Source organism: Apiospora hydei, assembly GCF_038363865.1.
Source record: "Apiospora hydei strain CBS 114990 chromosome Unknown utg000009l_segment0_segment0, whole genome shotgun sequence".
In the NCBI taxonomy this organism is placed as follows: domain Eukaryota; kingdom Fungi; phylum Ascomycota; class Sordariomycetes; order Amphisphaeriales; family Apiosporaceae; genus Apiospora; species Apiospora hydei.
In genome coordinates, this window is record NW_027117368.1 from 297,443 (window position 1) to 322,626 (window position 25,184).

The 25,184-nt window shown below is 49.7% G+C and overlaps 11 protein-coding genes across 11 annotated transcripts; 4 read left to right on the forward strand and 7 right to left on the reverse strand.

Annotated features, from left to right (window-relative positions):
* Positions 1-1,564: 1,564 nt before the first annotated feature.
* Positions 1,565-2,530, forward strand: PG997_011830 (uncharacterized protein; the record flags this gene model as incomplete). The annotated part of the gene is made up of 1 exon (XM_066816145.1): positions 1,565-2,530. One exon carries the CDS (start codon positions 1,565-1,567, stop codon positions 2,528-2,530), a length of 966 nt encoding a protein of 321 aa, XP_066661837.1.
* A 590-nt stretch (positions 2,531-3,120) lies between these two features.
* PG997_011831 (uncharacterized protein) lies at positions 3,121-5,581 on the reverse strand (the record flags this gene model as incomplete). The annotated part of the gene is made up of 4 exons (XM_066816146.1): positions 3,121-3,693; positions 3,852-4,009; positions 4,083-4,841; positions 4,993-5,581. 4 exons carry the CDS (start codon positions 5,579-5,581, stop codon positions 3,121-3,123), a joined length of 2,079 nt encoding a protein of 692 aa, XP_066661838.1.
* A 1,121-nt stretch (positions 5,582-6,702) lies between these two features.
* Positions 6,703-7,662, forward strand: PG997_011832 (dihydrodipicolinate synthetase family protein; the record flags this gene model as incomplete). The annotated part of the gene is made up of 1 exon (XM_066816147.1): positions 6,703-7,662. The coding sequence occupies one exon, from the start codon at positions 6,703-6,705 to the stop codon at positions 7,660-7,662; it is 960 nt and encodes a 319-aa protein (XP_066661839.1).
* An 860-nt stretch (positions 7,663-8,522) lies between these two features.
* PG997_011833 (uncharacterized protein) lies at positions 8,523-8,928 on the forward strand (the record flags this gene model as incomplete). The annotated part of the gene is made up of 2 exons (XM_066816148.1): positions 8,523-8,783; positions 8,923-8,928. 2 exons carry the CDS (start codon positions 8,523-8,525, stop codon positions 8,926-8,928), a joined length of 267 nt encoding a protein of 88 aa, XP_066661840.1.
* Positions 8,929-10,677: 1,749 nt separating this feature from the next.
* On the reverse strand, positions 10,678-11,218 carry PG997_011834 (uncharacterized protein; the record flags this gene model as incomplete). Its single annotated transcript, XM_066816149.1, has 2 exons — positions 10,678-10,909; positions 10,986-11,218. The coding sequence occupies 2 exons, from the start codon at positions 11,216-11,218 to the stop codon at positions 10,678-10,680; spliced, it is 465 nt and encodes a 154-aa protein (XP_066661841.1).
* Positions 11,219-11,386: 168 nt separating this feature from the next.
* On the reverse strand, positions 11,387-12,207 carry PG997_011835 (uncharacterized protein; the record flags this gene model as incomplete). The annotated part of the gene is made up of 2 exons (XM_066816150.1): positions 11,387-11,646; positions 12,075-12,207. The coding sequence occupies 2 exons, from the start codon at positions 12,205-12,207 to the stop codon at positions 11,387-11,389; spliced, it is 393 nt and encodes a 130-aa protein (XP_066661842.1).
* A 986-nt stretch (positions 12,208-13,193) lies between these two features.
* Positions 13,194-13,690, reverse strand: PG997_011836 (uncharacterized protein; the record flags this gene model as incomplete). Its single annotated transcript, XM_066816151.1, has 2 exons — positions 13,194-13,431; positions 13,491-13,690. The coding sequence occupies 2 exons, from the start codon at positions 13,688-13,690 to the stop codon at positions 13,194-13,196; spliced, it is 438 nt and encodes a 145-aa protein (XP_066661843.1).
* A 95-nt stretch (positions 13,691-13,785) lies between these two features.
* On the reverse strand, positions 13,786-14,022 carry PG997_011837 (uncharacterized protein; the record flags this gene model as incomplete). Its single annotated transcript, XM_066816152.1, has 1 exon — positions 13,786-14,022. One exon carries the CDS (start codon positions 14,020-14,022, stop codon positions 13,786-13,788), a length of 237 nt encoding a protein of 78 aa, XP_066661844.1.
* A 950-nt stretch (positions 14,023-14,972) lies between these two features.
* Positions 14,973-16,873, forward strand: PG997_011838 (uncharacterized protein; the record flags this gene model as incomplete). Its single annotated transcript, XM_066816153.1, has 3 exons — positions 14,973-15,531; positions 15,695-16,477; positions 16,542-16,873. The coding sequence occupies 3 exons, from the start codon at positions 14,973-14,975 to the stop codon at positions 16,871-16,873; spliced, it is 1,674 nt and encodes a 557-aa protein (XP_066661845.1).
* A 244-nt stretch (positions 16,874-17,117) lies between these two features.
* On the reverse strand, positions 17,118-17,456 carry PG997_011839 (uncharacterized protein; the record flags this gene model as incomplete). The annotated part of the gene is made up of 1 exon (XM_066816154.1): positions 17,118-17,456. One exon carries the CDS (start codon positions 17,454-17,456, stop codon positions 17,118-17,120), a length of 339 nt encoding a protein of 112 aa, XP_066661846.1.
* Positions 17,457-18,554: 1,098 nt separating this feature from the next.
* Positions 18,555-18,835, reverse strand: PG997_011840 (uncharacterized protein; the record flags this gene model as incomplete). The annotated part of the gene is made up of 2 exons (XM_066816155.1): positions 18,555-18,627; positions 18,693-18,835. 2 exons carry the CDS (start codon positions 18,833-18,835, stop codon positions 18,555-18,557), a joined length of 216 nt encoding a protein of 71 aa, XP_066661847.1.
* Positions 18,836-25,184: the final 6,349 nt, after the last annotated feature.

Here is a 25,184-nt window from a genome sequence, read left to right on the forward strand (position 1 = left end):
CCTGAGGGCCTCCCTCGCTTGCTCTTCGCCATCTAAAACACAACCACGTCGCTATGGGTATTATTAGCTGGTTGAATGAGGTGATATTTAATATGTGGAGTTTGGGGTTATCGAAACATTGTCAGCTATATATATATCAGTTGTTCAGTATCTGTCGACAAGTGGCCTGGAACGCTGGTGTCACATCCCAGAATAGGGGTATCATCGCACTGTAAGGTCGCTCATATATATCTCTACGCAATAATTTAATCTTTGATATGAAACTTAATTCAACTCGGCTTTCCATTTCCGCTTCTTTCTTTTCGGGTCAATGTCTGGCCTCTACGTTACTTTTCCTGTCCAGAATGATTTGATGGTAAATATCAGTTGGAGACCTTTTGTTGTATATGATAGCCAATGCCCGGCAGAGCAGCCACATGAACATCACGGGTAGTCGGGGGCTTCCCCTAGATTGTTTCAGCCGCAACCGGCGGAAGTTGGCTGTGAAATGTCTCGAATGGCTTGAGAGGCATGATAGGGCATTGGCGTGTTTCCCCAGTTGATGTGGCTTGCATATTGGCTGACTGACCTGGCTAGTTTCCCATGCACGTAAGCGCAACCTTTGCCACAACAAGTGAATCATGCAGCCGGGCCAAGGTTTCGCACTCCCCATGCCCAGATGCAGAGGGGATTGGAAGGCAGAAGGGTCTTTCGAAAGCGCGGGGGTGGACTTTGGGGGAACTCCCCGGCTGGAAAAAGCAAGCAACTGGGCCGCCCCGGTTTCCTGATCCACGCACGCAGATACGCGAGCGTGGCTTGCCTGTAACGTGATGATCGGGTTACGTCAAACCGTTCTTGCTTATTACTCGGCGTGCACTCTTCATTGGCCAACATCGATGCTGGCCAGCGGCACCGAGTCAGCTGCTGAACATGCACGAAATCAAACCAGGGACCTCTACCCAGACACGCGGATGCTGTCCCCGGACTTGACTGGCGAAGCAAATGCCAACAACAGTATCGGAGGCATTACCGTAGAGTACTGTGAAGGAATGACATGGACACGACCGAAGAGCTCGGTTGGGGAGATGCGCCAACCAGCACCTACCTGGGGTCTCCTCCCTTGCAAGTTTGCTTGAGATTGCATGACCGACCAATCGTGAGAAGATACGCGACGTACATTCAGGACATAACAAGTCAATAACCCCCTTCAATGTATATTTCCTTCATCTTTCGATTTTATTAAACACGAGCCAATACTCATAAGTGTTCATGCTGCATTCTGATCACCCAAAGCTTTATTGATCGACATCTGAGCTAACAGGCATGTAAGGCAGTAGCACGGATGGGGACGCCAAACCCATTGAATGCTTCCCGGTTCTTGTTTCCTATTGAATACAGCTGTTATTTGGGAAAGTGCGTCAGGGTGCTGTCCTGCCTCGAATATTCACTGTAACGATACCGGTTATAAAGACGTCCTATGTTGGAAAGGCGGTTGGGAACTTCCCACCCTTAATGCAACACTGAAATAATCACCAAGACAAAGCATCTACAGTTGGAACCAAAACCAACACCTCCATTCATCATAATGGCGACTACTACGAACGTCACGACGCAACAGCGACGAATCGGACCTACCGAAGTCTGGCCCTCAACTCTACTGCCCCATGACGGCTTTAGACGATTCGGCAAGCAAGGCACCAACACCATGCCCTCTCCCACGGCGGCGCCTCTGAAGACCAAGATATGCGAAGATGGACACCCTGTAGTCGCACCCGGAGACATGTACCGCATGGACGAGCTCCAGCCCGGCCGACGCGAGCCCGAGTTCCCGGGCCTTCACAACTTGCACGAAAGCGTCATCGCCCGAACACAAGACCCTCCCGCTATGAACGAAATCATGGCCGACACCAGCAAGAGACGGCGCGCCGCGATCTGGGACCAGGTATCCCTAGCCGTCCGTGCCGCTCTGCAGGAGATTCCCCACGGAGCCCACGTCGCCGTCGTGTCCAACAGCGGCGCCAAGTCCGGCCAGCTCGCCGACCAGCTCGAGGAATCCCCTCCCGGCGCCATGATCCCGGGCGCGACCGTGGGCCTGATCTTCGTCGCCGAGTTCCGCGACGAGCGCACCTCAGGCATCCACCCGGACTGGCGCCAAATCGCCTGTCCCATCCGCGCCACCGAAGGCCGCCTGATGGCCGGCCTGCGCCTGCTGCCCGCCGCCGTCGCGGCCCGGCCCGACCTCACCTTCACGGTGACCAACCTGACGTACCCGACGATCTTGCCCCGGTACCGCGGCCTCGTCCACGACGCGTACAGGCAGGGGCTGCTGCGGCACGGCTCCGTGCTCAACTCGTGGAAGCCGACCAACCTGGGCTGCTTCTTCCACCCGGGCGGCCTCTGGAGCGGCGAGTACGACGTCGTCTGGCGCAGCTTCGCGTGCGACGGCGACCTCTACGGCTGGGACGAGGCGGTGCTGTACACGCGCGAGCCCGTCGCCGTTATTGCGCCGACTGTGGGCGAGAAACCGCAACGTCGGTTCAACTACTGGTAAGCCACTTTTGGTGTTTATTCCTTATTATTTCAATGTCTCCTGTTTATTTCAAGAAGAGTAACACTAACGTCCGAGAGTTGATAGGTACGAGGGAACAGCGCTCCGGGACGTCAAGTGGATGCAGCTCGACGAGAAGGGACGGCTGTGCGGTGAGCGAGTGGCAGTGACGAAGCGAGCGGATGTGATCCATTGGGATGAGCAAGGTGTCCCAGGGGCCTACTTGGCAAGTTGAATCATTAATACTAGGTAGCTAGTAGACAGTAAAATCCATCAGCGTATAATCCAGTGCTACCTATTTGGGTAAACTCGGTTCATTCCGTTTATTCCACTTAACCGTTCCAGTAGTCCATTACTTACTATTTGAGTAAACGTCGTTGATTCATATACATATACAGATATAGTTAGCCATGTTGTGTCCATGGAAAATAAATGTTTGCTCGTTTTGCACTTTGTTTGGCTGACTTAACACTATCCCGAGAGGGAGAAATGAAGCTGATCGTAACCCCTTTTCTCAATATTCATGGCCCAACCATATTTGGTGCTGGGCCCTATCCGAAAAGACTGTACGATTGCAGTGGGCTTGTGGCTACCTACGGCGTTGCCCCGAGGAATGCGGATGCTGACTCTGGTCTGGTTGGGCCGAGTTGCGGGAGGCTCTTATATCGCTCCTTGCCCCACCAGACTTCTCGGCTTCCCCCAGCAACATCGGTTCCACGGGCGTCTCGGTCCTGTGGGGCATTTCGGCGGCGTTCGGGTGGATCGAGACCGGACTGTATGTCTTCTAGACGTCGAACTAGCCGATCCAGCTTGTACAAGACATCATCAATGCTTTCAGCACCCTCGATAGCCACAGCTCCATCGGTGTTTTTGGCTCCATCGGTGTTCTTGGCGCCATCAATACTCATGGTTGCATCAGTATTCGTGGCCGCATTGGTCTGGGATCCCAATTCGTTTCTGAGAAGGTGGATGAACGTCTCCTCATAGGTACACCCCTTGATGATGGGATCCCACCTCAGCGCGTTATTGAATTTTGTCCAGTTGCAATCATTGGCCTTGTCCTTCAGCTTCTGGTCCGGGCTCCAGTCTTTGAGTTTGCGGGCCTGCCCGAGTAGCTCGCGAAAAAGTTCCTTCTCGCCCTCTTCCATGCTGTCTTCCTCGAGATACTGGTATGGCATCGTGCCCCGCCTGACCCACCGTTTGCTGCTCCCGGGATCGGGGGCCGGTACTTTTTGAACAGCCCGCATCGCAGGCGGCTATCGCCCCGTTCCACGGCCGAATCTCTGTATCTGCGTTCGTAAAGCAGCCTCACCGTGATATGGACCGTCAACCCAATAGGGGGCTTGTTCCGATCCTCCTCCGCGCCGCTGTCCCCTTTCGTCAGGAACTTCTCCCAGAGCGAGTCGCGGCGGCCGTCCCATAAGGTCAAGGACAGCCAGTACGGGATGGCATATAGCCCGGTGCGCGACTCGTTCACTCGACCTTTCGTTGAAAAACGTTGGTTAGTCTGTTCAAATGATGCTCCTCCAGTTTAGCGTGTTAGGGCCTATCATACCTTCCGCAAAGGATTGGAGATGGAGACCGACGGGCGGGCGCCTCCAAGACCACCAAGCCCGTTTCACTTGGATCGGTATCACGTACTGAAACGTGGTCGTATCGTGACTGAACGCCGCCTCGCAGCCACAATTCTTGATCTGCCCCATCATCCAGAAGAAGGAGGCCGCCGACAGTGCAGGATCCGGGTTCCCACCCCCAATGTCCGAATGGCACCCGGCAAATATGCACTGTTTGATGTTGGTCTTGGTTCCTCTGTTTTCCTCTCGGTCCCACAGCATGGGACTGAACTTCTTCCTCTTCTCGTGCAACGACACGGCCAGGAAGGCGTTCTCCACGTTCTCGGGCGCTTTATTCCCCACAAACGACAAGGGGTTCCGCCACAGTCCCATGGCGCTGACAGTGTCCCATTCGGCCAGGACCTTGATCCGAACCCCTCCTCTTCCCTTGGGCCCCATAAAGAAGCTGGCGAGCACCTCTAGAGTGTTCTGCAAATCCCTATAGGCTTCGGGCCACTCCGTTCGGGGCATCTCTCCAGCTGGTTTGTAACCAGCGTTCCTCTTCCACAGCCGGTACACCGTCTGCAGGAAGACCAGACCCGAGCGGCGCAGCAGGCCGACGTCGTTGATGAACTGGGCCAAGCATCGGACGGTGAAGGCGCCTCGTGAGAACCCAACAAGGATGATCTCGTCGAGGTTGGATCTGCCGTTGTAATTGTTGCAGATGAAACAATAGGCATCTAGTAGGTTTGCGCTCAACCCTAGTTTCCGAAGTTGGTGAGTACAAGCAACCGGGCGTATTAGCAGCACACAGGGTCGGTCTCCAGGCACAGGACCTGGTCAGAAAAGAACGCCCCCAAAAACGTAAAGGCGATGAAAAGTTGGAAGAAGAAAAGGCAAATTGCTACTGACCCTTGCCGAAGGCGGATGCGTATAAGCTGTCAGAACCCAGCGCAGACCGAGCCCCCACGCCACTCGAGTAGTAGACCACCTGGCGAACATTGCCCATGTACTGCCCCTCTTTCAACCTGGCCTTGCCGTCGGCTCCTGCGGCCGTCTCCGGTACCATGTAGGCGTCGTCGCCGGTGCGGTGGACGGCTCGCGCCAGCTTGGCCACGTTGGTCAGGGGCTCGACGGTGCCCGAGGCGTTGTTGCGGGTGCCGTCGCAGCAGATGAAGAGGCGCTTCTTGTCGCAGATCTCCTCGACGCTGTACATGAAGTGGGCCGCCGCATTTTCGGCACTGATGTCGTCCGGGCGTAGACCCTTGACCTTCAGTAGCCCTTCGAGCTTTTGGAAGTGCGATTTGAGTTCTTCCAAGATCGCAGCGTGGCTCTCCTCCTTTTCCGTGTCCGGTACGGGGTCTGGCTTCTTTGCGCTATTTGCATGTTCTTTCGTCTCTCCGTGTGTGTTCGCCTCTTCGCGTGCTTGCGCCTGTCCGCGTGTGCTCCTGTATCTCGAGCGTCTAGTAGAGGGTGGGTTAAATGACACGGATGAAGACATCGAATCAACAGTAATCAAAGAGGGGCAGTGCGTATGGTGACTCCGTCCTGTGTGCGTATCTATGGTTAATTTGATGTCACGTCACAACAGCTTAGTAACTCTCGTGTATCCCTGTTAACATGGAACCGAATGGGAGACTAGGTTGCGCAAGGAATGAAGGAGCCTTTGAACCAGGCTGATCCAACCACTTTAATATGATGTCGTGCTGGAATTGCGCCTAGTGACGAACAAGAACCGAACCAATCCGCTTTGAGTACCTGCGACGACTGCAGAAGGTACGAAAACTTCAATTGGGGAGCATTAATTAAAGAGGGATGCCACGGAAATGACTCCAGCCTTGACTGGTACCAATGAGAACCAGTTCTCATGCATATATATGCCGCCGAAACTGCAACCGCTGGTGATGTGGGATCCCCCGATTGGCCTCTCACACCATCTTCCCGTCCTCTTTTGAGTCCTTTTTTTCAGCTGGATAGATATGGTATCGGGAGGCTATGCTTGTAGGGTCTCGAATCGCACCGTCAGCAAGAACCCTTACGAGGGAAAAGCCTCGCGAACACCACTCGTTTGCATAGTGGTGGTGGACATTCGGTGGTGCCGAGCTGGGTTCATGCACGGCACTATGGCATATCGAGTAATCCCGCGGAAGTGTTTGTGCCCATTGTTCTTAACGATATGACACCCCGTAATGAGAACACAGATAGAAACAAGACACCTCGCTGCGACCGGACAACGTATTTCGGGATGTTTGGTGAACGATCCATCTTCAAGATCTACACTCTATGATTAGATAAGTGTATATAGTCGGTTGTCGTGTAAAAGGAGACCGACGGGATGAAATGGGCTCATCCGATCGTGTCAACGGTTCCCGAGAGCGGAGCAGTTTGGGATCCACTTGCGACATGGCAGTGTGCTCGGAAGGGGACTCGATGCGACAACTTCAATGAGCGTTCGTACGACGCATCAATTGGTCTTGATTTCCTTGAACATTTTTGTCTAGTAAAACATCAAGTGATACACTGCTACTCTAATTGTTTCCACAGTATCAATTGCACTCACTGGTAATTCGCACGAGTATCGGAGCTTGCTCTACGTCTTCAACCCCACCCCCGCCTCCGACCATGCCCTCATCCACCATCCCCACAGTGCCCCAGCCCGGGATCTGGGTCCCCGCCGTGACGCTCTTCGACCCGGACACCGACGAGCTGCTCCCCAAGGACCAGTCCAAGTACTACAAGTACCTGGCGTCCACGGGACTGGCGGGACTGGTCATCCTCGGCACCAATGCTGAGACCTTTCTGCTGACCCGCGAAGAGCGCCAGCAGCTGGTCCGCCTGGCGCGCGAAGCCGTGGGTCCCGATTTCCCCCTGCTGGTCGGCATCTCGGGCCACAGCACGCGCCAAGTCCTCGAGTTCATCGACGACGCCGTCCAGGCCGGCGCCAACTACGGCCTGCTGCTGCCGCCAGCCTACTTCGGCAAAGCCACGACGCCCGCGGTGATCGAGGGCTTCTTCGACGAGGTCGCGGAGAAGTCGCCCCTGCCCATCGTCATCTACAACTTCCCGGGCGTCTGCAACGGCGTCGACCTCGACTCGGCCACGATCGCGTGCCTGGCGCAGCGGCACCCGCGGAAGATTGTGGGCGTCAAGCTGACGTGCGGCTCGGTCGCCAAGGTGACGCGGCTCGCGGCCGAGCTGCCGCCCGAGACGTTCGCGACGTTTGGCGGGCAGAGCGATTTCCTGTTGGGCGGCCTCGCGAGCGGGAGCGCGGGTTGCATCTGCGCGTTCGGCAACGTCTTCCCGCGGGTCGTGGTCGAGATCTACCGGCTGTGGCGGGCGGGGAAGCACGCCGAGGCCCTGGCGCTGCAGCAGAAGCAGAGCCTCGCCGAGCAGCCGTGCAAGGGCGGCATCGCGAGCGTCAAGTACGCCGCGGCGCTCTACACGGCGCCCAAGGCCGGGATCGAGGACGCCGAGAGGAAGATGCGGCCGCGTCGGCCCTACGTGGAGGCGGGGGCGGCGGCCAAGGAGGCGTGCAGGTCGGGCATGGCGGAGGCGGCGGACATTGAGGAGAGTCTGGCTTAGGGTGGCCCGGAGGTTCGTTCATAACGCACCGCCGCTTATGCAAGGGGCTAGTTAAGGGTTAGTGAGTAGGACCGTCATATTGGAATTCAAGACCAGATCCATAGTAGGTCATCCCTAGGGTGCTGTGGTTATATTCGTGTTATATAGTGGGAGTTGAATTCACTCTTCTAACACTGGTTGCTGCGACAGGAACTTTTGGGGGTAGTAGCGCCAGCCATTTGGACCAAGCAGGCCCAAGCCACCGTGACAACTGTTGAACCTTTCGTGGTTAAACGAGTGACAGATAGATGGAGATAAAAGAAGGTATAGCAAGATCGCACGAGTCTGCTGGGGCATCAGAATATGGCACCTGGTGGGACCACTCCTCCTATACGTGTCGCCATGTGCTATGGCGAGCCCCATATAACCCCTGACGGCAATTGCCCCTTGCCTCTAGGGAGTCCGGAGCATCACTGCCGCTTTTTACTAGACGTCGTTCTGGACGTCTTTGGCTAAAGCGACAAACAGATAGTTCGTGTTCTAGCTCCGAGTATGGAGAGAGATGGACAGCGCTAAGCTAGCTTGCCGCGGCATCTTGGACTCGGGTATTGTGCTTAGATATAGACTAAGAACGCGAGCTGACCCAGTCGCTGGGCCTAGCCACCATCCGGCCATCGACCGTCGGACGGCTGTATCCACTCTTCAGCTCACCTCGGGAGATTGGCGTTACGCGTAGCTGTTGTAGATCCTTCCATATCTCTTTAATAGTGTCGTTCCCCAATCCCGGTGACTTCGTCTCTTTTCAATCAATCGTAACCCGTCGAGTTTCACTCCCACCCTCTCAGTTAGCCGTCCCATCCCCTTCGACAAAGATATACGACATGTCGTCCACGTCGACCTCCCGCCTCGGCCTGACGGCGTCGGCCCTGATCCTTTTGGCATCCCCTGCGCTGGCGGTGACCACGGCGGTGACCACTCAGTGCTCGCCCGGCACCACGGCGGCCCCCGACGGGCTCTCTTGCGTGCCGTGTCCCGCCGGCACCTTTGCGGGCGCGGGAGACGACACGTGCAACCCGTGCCCACCAGGCACTGTCTCCTTACTTGCTGGAAGCACTGGAATCGATAACTGCACGCCTTGTTCGGTACGTTCAAAACATTTCTCCTTTGCCACCGTCACCCAGCCCTCCGCCCCCAACATATCTCGTGGCGAGTGTCTTCTGGTCATACACCATACTTGGGTACTAACGCGCAATTCACCTCTTCAGGAAGGGTTTTTCTCAGACCTGAGCCGCAGCTCCTGCCTAGTCTGCCCGGACGGGTACGGTTCCGAGGTCGGAGCCGATACGTGCACCTTTTTGTCCGCTGCGCCTACTGCCACTCCCCTCTGCGCCGGCCGATGGTGGCAGTCGGTGCAGGCCCAGAGGACAACCCGCGGGCAGGGGCAGGGGTGGAGGCAATGCTGGGAGGAGGGGGTTTCAGTCGGTAGGCGTTGGGGACCATGTACCAGACGCACTCAAAGCAATTGCTGGAGACGGGTTGGGGCGCAGTACAGAGCACATTGGCGACAGTTATACCACACGTTGCCGACAGAGCTATTCGCTTCCATCACCTAAGCTTGGCGTCGGCTGCGGCGCGACGATACTTGGTGTCATTTGGACACAGTATCCGGCAGTGTGGATCAAGGAAACTTTCCTATTTAACAGATTGGAAATCCATCCATGTCTCTCCTTTTCGCCATGTAAATGTGAAACACTTTCCAGCTGCCGCTCAGACCAAACCACTCAGATCACTTTCGCCCATAGTGACCACGGAAGTTATGGAGTCGACCAAAGTAGTATCGCACCGGTTGGACTATTCCCTCGTCTACCAACCCAGCACTGGCCTCCCAGCAGCGGAAGAGGTAGCAACGAATATGCAAAGACTAACGGAAAGGTAGATCTCCCAACCGGCCCCCATATGCTCCTCTGTTTTGCGGTGTCCGGGGGCATGTGGTCTGGGGATGGGGACGGAACGCCCTCGATGGCGCGGTGGATCCTTTCGGGACCTCTAGGCGTAATGGATCTGATATTCCTCCTGTGTACGCTATTTTCCTTCTTCGAATCGGCGTTTGAGGCAGCCATACCCAAAGGCAAGATATCCGCTCGGCCCATGCAGACGACCGGGGCGACCTTCCAGTTTTCACTTGATTCGGTGCTAGGGGCCGTCGTGATTTGTCAGTGGCAGAGGCTATCGGAACCGCTGGGGTTGTTCTTTTTGATGCTGGCCTTCTTTCTTGTGGTCAACCTGTTTGTTGTGGCGGTTCGGATCTCCATGTGGGTATTCGGCGAATGGGCGACGATATTGATGTGTCTACGCTCGAAGGGACGGAGGAGGTGAAGATAGATACAGAAGAGCAGCAGGAGGTTTTGGTAAACGGCTTGGATATGTCCGAAATACTTTAAATAGGAGAGAGTTTAGCTTAGGTGGCAGGAAAGTTCGCCAGCGGCCCATGATACGCCACCTATGCAAGGAGATAACCATAGAGCAATGAAGCCCTTACCGTTCTCAAACGCTCCCCGCATTTGATCGAACTTCTCACACAAGTCGGTGGGCAATGGAACGAGATCGCCTTGAATTTACAAGAGTCTAACGGCCGAGCCCAACTGGCACTGAAGGAATGTTCAGAAGGGGGAAAGCAGACTTGAGATATGTAAGAGCCGACTCCTGGGCGCGTCCGCCGTACCTAGCGCGTATCAGGTGCCGACTAAGACCATGCATCAGGGCCCCCTGAGAGACACAGGGGGTTACAGGAGGGTCACACCATATCTGCAGCGTACATATGCAAGCCAAGCAGGAAGGAAATAGACTAGATAGGCTAAAGTCGAACAAAACCTAAAAGATATTGGAAAGTACACGCTGCAACAGCCACGCCATGTTTTGCTCCCTCCGGTGACTGCTCCCTAGATTCACCCTCCCACACCGTAACATTATGAAAAAAAGAGTCATATCGGTCGTTATGTACCCTGGAATCACACACCCCCTCCCAAGTCATGGGTTTCACTGCTCGCAGATGGCCTTGTCCACATGCCTCTTCAGGTGGTCCTTCCTAGCGAAGCCCTTCCTGCAGAGCTTGCACTTGTACTTGCTCTCCACCCCCTTCTTGCTGGTGTGGTGGGTGTCGACGTGGCGGTCCATGTCGCGCGGGTAGGCCTTCTGCACGTAGCACGGGGCCCGTTTATTCGTGCGCTCAGGGCAAAGGACGGGTTTGATGTGGTCTCGCAGATGTTTCCTTGCCGGCTTTATTTTAGCTCGGGGTCGTCCTGCTTGCAAAGTGCGGTACATGGTACTTTGTGGCTGTCGCTTACCTCATGTCTCGTGGGGTGTTCATCTCTCTTAAACAGGGCTGGCCCTCCTTATTAAGCAAGGGGCACTGAAGCTTCCCAGAAGGCAACCGCAGAGATTCATCCACGATTGGGAGTTCGAGTTCTTCGTATGCGTTATCTGTTTTACTTTTGCGGTTGGTCCGGGGCTTTCCAGAAGCCGTAGACTGCTCGCTAGAAGAGGCTGGCGAGGATACTGGGGCCGAAGAAGAGGACATGGTAGCCGGAGAGTCGGAAAGAAACGAGTGAGGCGACGGAATGTCGAAAGAGAAACTGGCGGAACCGTCAGAAGATATCGAAATGTCAGAGTTAACCGAGTTAATGGCGCTGAAGGGCAGATCCGGCGAGGAACGCAGATCTGATATACTGGCCACGTCAAAACCGCTCTACAAAGTGGAGTTGGTCTCGGGGTAGATCTGAGCAGGTTCGAAATCTCCGCATGCATAGCCATCGGAGCTGCTGCTGTCGCCGGTGTTGTCAAGCATGGCAGGGTCAATATAGAGGTTCGAGTCAGCAGCACTGAGCGCTTCATTGGACGCCCAGTCGACACCAGGCGCAATGTCCTGGTCGATGCCGTGGGTGCCGCCGTATTCGTCGTGGGACTCAGGGTAGGGCTCAGGGCTCGCCTCTCCCCCACCCTTGGCTTCTGTGGGTGCTGTACATGTCCGAGGCCGGGAAGCTGGGGCACGGAAGCTGGGTGCTGCTGTCGCGATTCGTGATGCGGTGGTGTCTGTCCCTTGCGGTGCGGCGAGCTTTGTTTAGCGGAGTAGATCGCTTGGGCAGGGCTGGGCAGGGCTAAGCACAAGGGGGAAACGTGGAGTCACGATGGGCCGAAACCTTGCATCAAAAGAGGTGCTAGATTCGTCCAAGACAGGGAGGCTTTAGCGAACTATCACTAAAGAACGAAGCGCCGTGTGGACGGTATGACTGCAGGAGGGGGAAGCTGGAGCTTTGCAGGAGGGAGGTCAGCTGGCTGGCTAGGGGGAACAGAAGAAAGAAAAAATACGAAGCCTGGTGGTGGGCCCCTTCAAATACAAGTACTCGAAGACGTTGGTACTTTCTGGAAACACGAACCCTGTCGCACAATATCAGGCCGCCGGTGCGCGCACCCTCGAGGGTAGGCTTGCTTGCATGATGACGGTGGGCCTCGCGCGTCTAGCCTGTGGGGGCCCTCCGTTGGAAGCGCGCGGAGTCTGCAGATCGGCATGGTGACCACCGTCGAGTCGAGGATCATTAAACGCAAGAGAACGGGTCCAGATAGAATCCGCACGGAGAAACTCCCCGTGGTTGCGGATCACGTTTGGGCTGTGTAAAAGGGGCCTACCACTAAAGGCGACGACGAGGCCTGTGATTGGCTGCCAAGACAGGCGTTGGAGGCAGCTTGGCTGACAGGTCAGCCCAGGGCGACCCAAAATTCGGCTGGGTCGCGGCCATGCATACCTGCGTGTTTGCAGCTGCCTTGAATAGGTACCGACCAACTGAAGCTCCAGTTTACCCGCAAAGTGTTTGTAGTCGCTATTGGTGCCACCAGGCGTCACGTGGCCGTTTTGCTCGACTCTACCCCTGAAATGAAAGATGTTGAGACTGTCACAATATGCACCCATGCTGAAATGGCAAACGCGACAAGGACATTGTGAACTCATATCAGCTGTTGAATTGGCCAGCGCAATAATTATACAATTCCCAAACGTACCGCGACTCAGCACAGGATGTAGATATCTCCGTCATAGACCTCGCAGATTACCATGGGAACAGCTCTGAGCATTCGGCTTCCTGGTGTATTCAGGTAATAATGTACACGCATCAGGTATCTAACTCAGTATACAGGGGTGATCGATTTAAGATGTCAAAGGAGAGGTTGCCAAATCGGTTGCCTACTACCACATACGCGGATCTTGGGTTGTTTCTGGGATGTACTCTCGAGTCACCAATTTAGCTTCCATGTTACCCAGTTCTTATGATCCAGTATATTAGAGATAAATATTGCTAGGAAATAATGAAAAAAAAGTATTGAGAAATGTGAAAGGGGGTGTGAACGTAACGCTCCATGTCGTAAGATCCCGAAGTACAAGCAAACGAGTGACTGCAAAGAAAACGAACTTGCAATCTCCCAGTACTGACCTACCCATGCCTCCTCGATTATAACCATGTTGGAGTCCCATCTCGAACCGCTACCAGCCCAAACCCCCTCATTCAAGCATTGCATTGCTTCTGGTGTCGCTTGAAGTTGTCATCCCGAGTAAACTTCTCCCCACACCCGCACTGTATCTTCTCTGTCGCGAACCCATTCAATCTAGCCCATTCCGGGTGGTGAGACACTACATGGCGTTCCATGTCTCTCTGTTCTGCCGCCCGCCCCCTCTGGCATGGGAAATCGGGGTCGTCGGAGAGAGGGCAGTAGACCGGCTTCTCATGCGTCTTGAGATGTTTTCTAGATCCACGGTTAGCGGCATGACTAGATTCTGCCTACCGACTTGGTGCATTTCTTACTGAAGTTCCGTCTTCCGTTTGAATGTCTTCGCCGTCTTGTGCGAATGGTGGCAGTGGTACAATCCGTGTTTGTCTGGCATGTGGTCGTCCAGCGATGGCATGGGCGTCTCGTGGAATCGATAACGCCCCGTCTCCGCGCCAGAGCTCTGGTTGGGGGGCTGTTCGTAGGACGCCATTGCTTGAGAGTCAATGACAGGCATCGCAGAATAGGAGGTTGGTGCTGGTGAACCACCGTAGGCTGACGCCCCCGATATATGTCCCCAGAGTAGACCCAACCCTGTGTATCTGGCACACTCTATTGAGGTCCCACACCGTTCTGCGCGCCGTAGCTGCCGTTAGGGTCATGTGGGTACATATGTCCCGGATCGGGTTGCGAGAGGAGGCTAGGGTCAATGCCAACATCCCCATACGGGGATGGGCCAGGGCCAAGATCGGGGACGATCCCATACCCTCCGTCATCCATGCCATCGTCGGCTGTCCAACTGTCACCACCTGAGGCCCCTGCCTCATTGTAGTCGTAGTCGTAGGCCATGGCATTAAGCGCACTCAAGGGATCTCTGATAGTTTGCTAGCTGTATGGTTGGAATAAACGACTAGTATTGCTGCTGCAGACTGAGAGCTGTGCTGGCTAGGTGAACAGGTGCCAAATGTTGGCCTATTTGAACTTCCCCATGTAGCCCACCAGAGATGATGGAACACCTACTTCAACGCGATAATAAACATGTATTTCGACGAGATTCCAGTATGGCCTTTCCAGTTCGTCATCACCCACATCGCAATTGCTTTCTTACACTGACAGCATACATGAGGAAACATGATGAGCGCAATGTAGCATCTACACAGCCGGCGACGCAGGAGTCCCACGACGCGCGGGACTGCCCAATTTCCTTTCGCGTTGCAATACAATTTGGGCCGCTACATTCTACATTCTGACTTATTGGCCGTGCCGCATCCGAACCTTGGGCCGCCCGGAATCTCTGGTCATGCTAGTGACGCCGGAGGCCGGCGATGTCTTGGCATCGGCTCATTCGTCGGGCTCTCCGCACACCGGCATGGCGGAAGCAGGCTGACTGCGCCGATGGAAATGCAAAGAATCTTGCCCATGTTTTTCCACTTTCAGAGGGACCACTTATAAGACCCCTGCTGACCGAAGTTGGCACTTCCAGGCTGACTGTTGGGCCGCGGGATGTTGGTTCGGGCAACGCCTACGGGCTGTGCCGACTCCAACTCTTATGACGGGCTGCAAATTTGATTGGGCTTTGCGTGGGGGTGTGACATGTGGAGGAAGAAATGCATACAAATCTGAACCAACTCATGTAGTCCATATAACGAGTCATTGCAATTCCTCAAACTCTTTGAGAAGAGACAGTATTTTAAGAGTCGTGAGCCCTCATCATTTCCCTTCATCTTACTTTTTACTATATGCGAACCTCACCAATCAATCCCTTGCAAAAATTGAGGTCAAGACACACCAACTACACAATGGCTCCCTCCACTTATGCACTCAAGACAGCGGCTAATCGGCAGCCCCCACAAGCTAAGCCCGCCAAGAAAAAGGGGCCCAACACCCCCAGGCTGGATCCGTACCAGCGCTTGATCAGCAGGTTCTACGAGCCGCTCCGACTACTGCACGTGCTCGGTCAAACCAGGGGCAAGCACACGGCGGTTCCAAAGTGTGCAGACCCGACTCAGAAGTCCCGCCGCCGGCTCCTGGACAACTTGGCCTATCTCTGTGTCTTCGGCAAGGGCGGGAAATGTCCTCCGGCCGCCGCTATAGGGATGGAAGGGGTCGAGACCGGCTATGTCCTCTGGCTCGCGTCTAATCACGCGGCCGACCTCGACAGGATGGAGCCGTTCCTCAAATCTGTGATTGGCAATCTTCGTCGTCATATGAGACATCCACCCCTGTTCACCGAAGCACAGTTCATCGAGCAGTGTGTCGCTTTCGCCCAGCCGAGGATCGAGAAGGAACAGGACTTGCTAGAGAGGTTCGTCGCGTGCATAATCAACAAGGGCCTCGGGAAGCCTTACTCCGATATCGGTCAGTCACTACTCAATACGCTCTGTGGGAAACGTTTAAGCAATGGCTGCTGACTTATGCTGAAGATCGTGCTCTCGTCCAATGGCTGCAGACGTTTCTTGACAAGAGCCCTCTGGAGTTGTGCTATCTAGCCTATGGCGAGAGGCAGTCTGATAGCATGAAGTTAATTACTCGAAGGGCCACCCCCTCGAGGACGAGTCTCACCAGAGCGATGTCATACAACGGTACATGGCCCTGAGACATATCATTGGGAGACTGGCCCACCATATACGGGCACCAAAGCTGGTCCTTCTCGACGCCCGGAGACATCGGAACATCTTTGACGAAGGAGTCACGTCCGTCAGGAGGGTAAGCCCAGTCAGCAGCGTCCCCAAGCCTGAGCCCGACGGCCTGACCACCCCGTCCAGCATCCTCAAGCGGATGGTCAAGCCCGACCATCCCAAGCTGAAGCGGTACCAAGACGGGATGGACTTCCTGGACCGCCGACTGAACATCGGCGACAAGATCGTCGCCAGCTACAGCAACAAGGACTTCCGCCCCTGCGTCCACTGCGAAGTCCAGGTCCTCGAGCACTTCTACGACAACAACCTGCGCTTCTCCCACAACGACCGCTTCGTCGCCTGCAGCAAGCCCGCCTGCTACTGCTGCCACCTCTACTTCAAAGCCCACCCGGCCGACCCCGAGGAGCCGCGGTGCCACCAGAAGATCTGGCCGGCGTGGAGCCCGCCTTTCATCCCGGACGGCCACCGGGACGAGAAGAAGTACCGACACCAGCTGTACATCCTCAACTCGATGATTGAGTCGACCCGCAAACAGGCCCTGGCGCAGATCGAAAACAAGGTGACGGACATGGAACACCACCAGGACTCGACGACTGGCATCACCCGCTCGGATGCCTCGGATATTCTGCGTCTAGAGGACCAAATGGACAATCTCAGCATCATAGGTAAGCATAATTCAACACACCGTGCTCGCCAGTTACAGACACACGGCTAACACCAAACGAAAAGGGCATCAACCAACGGATGACGAAGCCAGCGACTCGGACACCTCCTTGTCCACGCAAAGCATCAGCAGCCGCAGTGCGCGTTCATTCCACGAGACAAGTGCCACCGATACCGCGCCAGAGGAGGACGGTGATGATAGAACGACATGGCACTCATATACAGCCAGGGATCCCGTGGACACAGGAGATGACGCTGTCAGAAGTACTATCGGTGACGCCGCTGATGATGCCGTTTATGACACGGCTACTGCCTCTGTTTATACCACTGTTGATGCCACTGTCGATTCGGATGGCGACGACAGTGATCTCGAAGTTGGCGGTGGAGCGGCATTGTGAGATATTTCGCTTCGGGGATTCCAATGGTAGCCATGACTTTTTATAAAAGCGACATAAAATTAAAATCAATACTGAGATATTTCATTAAGAACGGTGGCTTGATGATGAGAATTTAATATTAGACATTTTGAACTCGGTAATCACACCCACTCACGCACACCACCAACAATCACTCGTCCGTGACTCTCTGCTGACCTCTCAAGTGAATCTTGACATTCCTTCTGTAAGCCTTCTCTCGATCTCTCTACTTCTCTACTCTAGCACTATCTATCAGGATAAAGCACGAAAAGGCCAAAGAGCTGTGGCGTGAGAATCGGGATCCCAAGGAGCCTTCGCCGTTGGATTCATCCGGATCTTCCTCTTCATCTTCGGCGTCAAGGCCATCAGCGTTCTCGTTCTCGTTCTCGTCTCCGGAGTCATCGGAGCCATCCGGGCCGGCGTCACTGGAGCTGAAGCTCCTGCTCAGTGCGTCGGCGTTTTGGTAATCGGTATCAATACCATTGTTGTCAAAGTCGCAGTTCATAAAGTACTCCTCGTTATATTCGTCGCCGTTAGCGCTACCGTGAGGCGTAAAGGGAGGCATCTACACAATAACATGAGAACTCGAGTCCATATGGCTCCAAGAAATTGTTTGTCTTGTCTTGTACCTCATCCCACGATGCGGGCAGGTTCTCCTCGAGTACGGTTCGTAATGAATCCCACGCGGTGTTTTTACCGGCTTCCTATGCCGCGAAGCCTCGGTCATACGATTGGAGCCGCAAGGTACAGGCTTGTCCATAAGCCTTTTTGTCTTCCTTGCTCTAGAGAGATGTTAGCCAAACCCATTGGGAAGGATAATGATATAAGTAAGAGTTATTTTACGGCGTTGAAAGGCATGGGCTGGAAGGAAGCTCGAGCTCCGGCCTCCATGGCTATATTGGTGTCGCGGTATGTTTTGGCGGCAGCCTCAACCCACACGAAATGTTAGTCAAAGGTAAAGCTATCATAGAATTAAAAGGATTGAATCATACCCCTGTGTGCCTTTTGGCCCCGGTCAGCCCAAACTCGACCTTGTGCGTTTCTACCAGATGACAAAAGCGGCTGCAAAACGCAAGAGAATTTCCCCAATTGTCGCCCGTGTTTGCTGGTCGCCGGCATATCCCTCGGCGTCTGGGTCTTGCACCCAAACTTCGTCACTAGTTACTTCGAAAACTGTTGCAAAGTAAACAGCATCTCCGGCGAAAATCCCAGGTACCTAAGAGTTAACATTAGCGAAGGCCCAAGATACCTTAATCTGCAAATACCTACCCAGCGAAAGCTGCATACCTGCTCGCAGTCCTTTGCAAACCACCGACATCCTTTGTGAGGGGCGGGTCCGTCTTTGGGGTGCCGCAGCGAGGCGACTCCAGGCTAGCGAAGAAACAGTTGATCCAAGGTTTTTCACCGCTGGCAGGTTGAAAGTTATGAACCCACGACGAGCCACAGGGGAAACATGCGGTCTCGACAAGGTTCTGTACAGCCTGAGGGTATGCTGCCAAGAGGGCGCGGCGTTGGCAATCTGCGGTGTTGTCAGGTTGGATTTGGCCACTATCCGGGTCTTTGAATTGCATTTTGAGCCAATGGAATAATAAGTAGTGATGGCGCAACCGGTCGATGGGATAATAGCGTGCAACGGAATAGCTGATGTAAGCTGGATGGGTTACTAAAAGTTATCCCACTGGTCGACCAGGGCAGTGATGCTCTTGCTTTTGAGGCCATCCATGTCGCAGACAACACTATGTAGACGTTTCTCGGGATGGAAGAAGAGGGACACGCGCCCTGGGCAGCTCCATTTGTTCACCGCGGCGGGTGCACGTAGCGCTGACACTGTCGAGTGGTGCGTTCGGGAAGACGTGGTTCGTTCAGACGGCGGATCGCATGTTCCTTCATGGTAACGGCGTTGATCGTGTCATTGTGGGCAAATGTCTCCGCCGTGAAGGCCATGAAGTCGTGGTCCTTGAGGCCAGGGAGGGGATGTTGGATGGAGAGCTCGTGGGTGTGTCAGGTTGATGAGATTTGCGTGCTTTGGGCAAAAGCTGTTTGGGGCGGGGGAGGTTTTTAATTTTCGAAGACAGCTAAACAATCACCCGCAGTAAGGCAGGAGCCTGGTTGTGAGTCACCAGTGGAACATGGCAAACGAAGCAGCACGGCATTGTAGCGTATTATACCAACAAGAAGGTCTCTACGCCTCCATATTGCGGCATACTACACCAAGTTCGTCCGGGAGTCTGCGAACATGTTCAACGCGGCCCCAGCCCAGTTGCCAACACTCCTGTGGCGCCCACCCAAAAAGCAGATCAGAAGCACAGCAAGCAAAAAAGGCAAAAACATACAACACCGAGGATTCCCAGGTCGTCACCGACCCTAGTACTAATTCGGCTCTCTGCTGCTTATATATGGGAGAGCGGACGGGATCCCTAGCATTCAGCAGGATATGGTCGTATGTGTCAGATATCGGCGTTTTGGGGGTATATATTTCGAGCTATTGTTCTCGACAGCAGTCGAAGATTGCATCCACGCACCTACGAACGCTAGATCAGCGAAGACCCTGCGTACTCACCATGTACTTTCTTATAAATCGCTCCGAGACTGCTGCGGCAGATAACGGCTGTGACCTCTGACTGACGTGCAATGCGAATTGGTCGGTTTCTGGGACAGATTCGTGGTATGGTGCGCCCCCTTAAGCGCCAAATGCCGCCTAGACAGTGGGGTGAGACCTCATGTAGAAGCGAATATCAGGTAGGTACAAATACAGGTAGAGACATGGAACGTGAATAGATGCACTAGTGACCTCCAGGAGTTTCGGGGAGAGAACAGACAAGCGTCGTTGATTGGAAAGTCCGTAGCATATGATTAGGCGGTGAGTCGCGCTTAAGAGTTCACATTAAATTATCTATAACGTGGTTTACCATTGAGCGGGCCATATCATTGAGCGGGCCACTCTTTCTAGTTTCCGATACACTTAAACTTTAACACGTAATATTTCTATAACTATAATACCGATTTAATTTAAAGAAAATAGAATCGTTTTAATAATTTAAGCGACGCGAAATCCGATAAATCCTTTAAGCGAACGAGCTGCTACGAAAATATACGACGTTCTTCGAGTTACTTTAAATTATTAAATTAACGGCCGAACTTTACGACGCGAAATTCGATACTTACGATATAAATTAAATTTAATAAAAAAAAGGTATTTCGTAATTATATAATTAATTTAAATACTCGAGGGATACCTCTTAATTTTAATATTATAAGAGATATAACTAATCTTTTTACCGCGTCGCGGCGGCGACCGCGTCGGTAAACACTAGGTTAAGCGCTTTATCGATCGGAACCCGGATTTTAAAACTCGAATAAATCGTCGATATAATTATTAAAGGGCTTTTTATAAAAATCTAGGTATTATTTCCGGCTAGTTTAAATTAATCGTAAATATTAAGGCGAAATATAGTATTTTTAACGAAAATACTTTTAATTTTAACGAGACCGGTTTTATAATAAATATAATCGGGTTAATACTCGTCGTAATACGCGCCGATCGGCGTAAAAAAACGAAATCGGTCTAGCTTAATAATTAAAAATAGTCGACGGCTATTAAATATATTAATTTTTAAAGCTAATATATCCCGTTATTCTTAATCGTTTAAAATTAATACCACCTTACGAATTAAGCTCGCGAATACGATTTACCGGGCGATTAAGTAATTAAACCGACTTTTAACGGTTAAACCGATAACGAAATAAGCTTAGATTAAATTAAATACTTCGATAAATATATTAAGTTATAAATAAAAGGTCACTATCGCCTCTTAATCCTTAACGGCTATAAAAGCTATATTTCGGCGCACTTTAAAGTATATTATAAAGATAACGATATTATTACGCTTAGTATATCTCTTTATTTTTTTACCTGCTTTAACTATTAAATATAGCACTTTATTCGCCGTTAAAGCGCGCGTATTCGAAAGAAATCGAGCTATTTATTAAGGCGTCGATAAATTATATTATAAAGCTAAAGTTCTTTATCGCCTTTAAAACTACGTATTTTACTATTTTTACGAAAAATAACATTTAATTTAAATTTAACGTATTTAGTTTAATACCTTATAACCCGGACAAAGTAATTAATAAATTAAATATATATCTCCGGACGCTTATATTTAACCCGTCGCGCTCGGGAACGGCTAATACTTATAACCTTTAAACGTCGTTTAACTTTTAATAAACGATTAAATATTTTAACGTGGTTTATTACTACGCGACGTATATTACTTAGCGACGCACTTTTCCACTTTTCGATTTTTTATATAAATTAATTTAATTAACGTGGTTTATTACTACGCGACGCATATTACTTAGCGACGCACTTTTTCCACTTTTTAACCTTTTTATATAAATTAATTTAATTATAACGTTTAAAATTAATTAAAACTATTCGCTATCCGATTCCTCGCTTAATTTTATATCTTTTTCACATGTTTACGTATTATAACCTATCTCGCCGCAAACATTATAACGCCTTCCACCGGTCGCCCTCCGCTTCAACGAACCCTTATTTTTACCTTCATCGGGCGCTGAACGCTTCCCTTTTACCTTCTCGTTCTATAGCTACTGAGATTCCTTAATAATAAAAGCTTCTCCAAGTTAAACTCGCGATTTTTTAGCTCTCCGGCACTTAAAAAATATTAAATTAGCCTCTTTTAATATATATATTTTATCGCGTATAAAGGTTATTTTATAAACTATTTTAATTATACCCTTCGCTATCTAGTTTACCGTATTTAAAATCGGCGTTAAAAAGCTTTTTTTAATAAGTAAATACCCTTTTTTAATATAAGTAAAATGCTTAATTATTTATTAAGGGTTAAACGGCGTTTAAAGGTCGTAGGTATTAGCCGTCCCTAAACGGGATAAATTAAGTATAGGCGTTTAAAGACGTATATTTAATTTATTAATTACCTCGTCGAGATTATAAGGGATTAAACTAAAAACGTTAAATTTAGATTTAATATTATTTTTCGTAAAAATAGCGAAATACGCGGCTTTAAAAGCGATAAAAAACTCGAGCTTCGTAATATAATTTATCGAGGCCTTAATAAATAACTCGATTTCTTTCGAATACGCGCGCTTTAAAAGCGAATAAAATACTATATTAAGAGGTTAAAATAAATGCGATAAATAAAGAAGTATACTAATAGTAATAATGTCGTTATTTTAATAGTATACCTCGAATTCGGCCGAAATATAGCTCTCGTAGTCGTCGAGAATTAAGAGGCGATAGCGACCCTTCGTTCGCGATTTAGTATACTTATCGAAATATTTAATTTAATTTAAACTTATTTTATTATCGGTTTAACTATTAAAAGTCGGTTTAATTACTTAATCGCCCGATAAGTCGCATTCGCGCGATTAGTTCGCGAGGTAATATTAGTTTTAAACGATTAAAAATAACGGGATATATTAGCTTTATAAATTAATGCATTTAATCGCCGTCGACCATTCCCGATTATTAAACTAGACCGACTTCGCCTTCCCACGCCGATCGGCGCGTATTACGACGAAAATTAACCCGATTATATTTATTATAAAGCCGGTCTCGTCGAAATTCTATATATCCTCGTTAATAATATTATATTTAGCTTTAATATTCGTAACTAGTTTAAACTAACCGAAAATAACGTTTAAATCTTTATAAAAAGCCCTCTAATAATCGTATCGACGGTTTATTCGAGTTTTAAAGTCCGGGTTTCGGTTAATAAAGCGCTTAACCTAGTGCTTACCGACGCGTTCGCCGCCGCGTAACGCGGTAAAAAGATTAGCTATATCTTTTATAATATTAATATTAAGAGGCATCCTTTAAATATTTAAATCGATTATATAATTACGAAGTATCTTTTTTTTAATTAAATTTAATTTATATTATAAATTTCGAGTATCGCGTCGTAAAGTTCGGCCGTATATTCGGTCGCGTAAAATTTCGTATAAAACGTTATACGTAGCGGCAGCGTACTTTTAATTTAAACGGTTTAAAGGGTTTCGCGTTACTTAAATTATTAAAACAATTCGCTCTTTTTAAAATAAATTAAGCATTATAATTATAAAGTTATTACGTATTAAAGTTTAATAAAATAAGTCGAATAAAAAAATAGGCGACTTAATAATATAAGCGACTCGGTGATAAATCACGTTACGCGATCGGATATATATATTAAAAAAGCTAATTTAATACTTTTAAAGCGTTAAAAAGTTAAAAAGTTATATATTTAACTTAAAAAAGCTTTTACTATAACGTGGTTTATTACTACGCGACGTATATTACTTAACGACGCACTTTTTTTATTTTTCGACCTTTTTATATTAATTAATTTAATTATAACGTTTAAAATTAATTAAAACTATTCGTTATCCGATTCTTCGCTTAATTTTATATTTTTTTTCGCATATTCGCGTATTATGACCTGTTTCGCCGTAAATACTACAGCGTTTTCCACCGGTCGCCCTCCGTTTCGACGAACCCCCATTTTTATTTTTATCGGGCGCTGAACGCTTCCTTTTACCTTCTCGTTTTGTAGCTGCTAAGATTCCTTAATAGTAAGGGCTTTTTTAAGCTGGACTCGCGACTTTTTAGCTCTCCGGCGCTTAGAAAGTGCTAAATTAGTTTTTTTAATATATATATTTTATCGCGTATAAGGGTTATTTTATAAATTATTTTAATTATACTCTTCGCTATTTAATTTACCGCATTTAAAATCGGCGTCGGAAAGCTTCTTTAATAAATAAACACCCTTTTTTTAATATAAGTAAAGTACTTAATTATCTATTAAAGGTTAAACGGCGTTTAAGGGTCGTAGGTATTAGCCGTCCCCGGACGGGATAAGTTAAGTATAAGCGTTTAGAGATATATATTTAATTTATTAATTACCTTATCGGGATTATAAAAGACTAAACTAGAAACGTTAAATCCGGATTTAATATTATTTTCCGTAAAAACAGCGAAATGCGCGGCCTTAAAAGTAATAAAAAACTCGAGCTTCGTAATATAATTTATCGAGGCCTTAATAAATAGCTCGATTTCCTTTAAATAAGTACGCTTTAAAGCCGAATAAAGTGCTATATCGAGTAGTTAAAGCAGGTGAAATAAATAAAGAGGTATACCGAGTGTAATAATATTATTATTTTAATAATATACTTCGAATTCGGCCGAAATATAGCTCTCGTGGCTGTCGATAATTAAAAGGCAATGGGAATTTTTCGTCTACGCTTTAATGTGTTTATCGAAATGTTTAATTTAATCTAAGCTTATTTCGTTATTAGTTTAACTATTAAAAGTCGGCTTAATTACTTAATCGCCCGGTAAATCGGTTTCGCGGGACTAGTTCGCGAGGTAATATTAACTTTAAATAATTAAAAACGGCGGAATATATTAGCCCTGCGAATTAATGTATTTAATCGCCGTTACTTATTCCCGATTACTAGGCTAAACCGACTTCGCTTTTTTACGCCGCTCGGCGCGTATTATAACGAGTATTAACCCGATTATACTTATTATAAAACCGGTCTCGTCGAAATTTTAAATATTTTCGTCGACGATCTCGTATTTCGCCTTTATATTCGCGATTAGCGTAAACCAGCCGAAAATAACTTTAAAATTTTCGTAAAAAGCTTTTTAATAATTGTACCGACGATTTATTTTAATCTTTAAGTCCGGGTTGCAGTTAATAAAGCGCCTAACCCAGTGCTTGCTAACGCGGTCGCCGCCGCGCGACGCGGTGAAAAAATTGGCCATATTTTTTACACTAGCGAAATCGGGAGGCATCCCTCGGATATTTAAATTAATTATATATTTACGAAGTACCTCTTTTAATTAAATTTAGTTTACGTCGTTTCGGTCGGATTTCGCGTTTTAAAGTTCGGCCGTAAATTCGATAACGTAAAATTAATTCGGGTATATTATAAGCTTTTATTATTACTTTTTAGCTTATTTAATTCGCTTCGTTTCGTATCGCTTAAATTATTAAAACTATTCGATCTTTTTAAAATTAATTAAGCATTATAATTATAAAGGTATTACGCGTTAAAGTTTAATTATATTAAAATTAAATTTAAGTGCGTCGCTAAGTGATATACGTCGCGTAGTGGTAAACCACGTTATAAAAATTATAAAAACTACAGGACGAAAAAGTAAAAGGAAGCGTCGAGCGACTAATAAGGGTAAAACAAGGGGTTCGTTAAAGCGGAGGGCGACCGGTGAAAAGCGCTGCGATATCTACGGCGAAACAGGTCATAATGC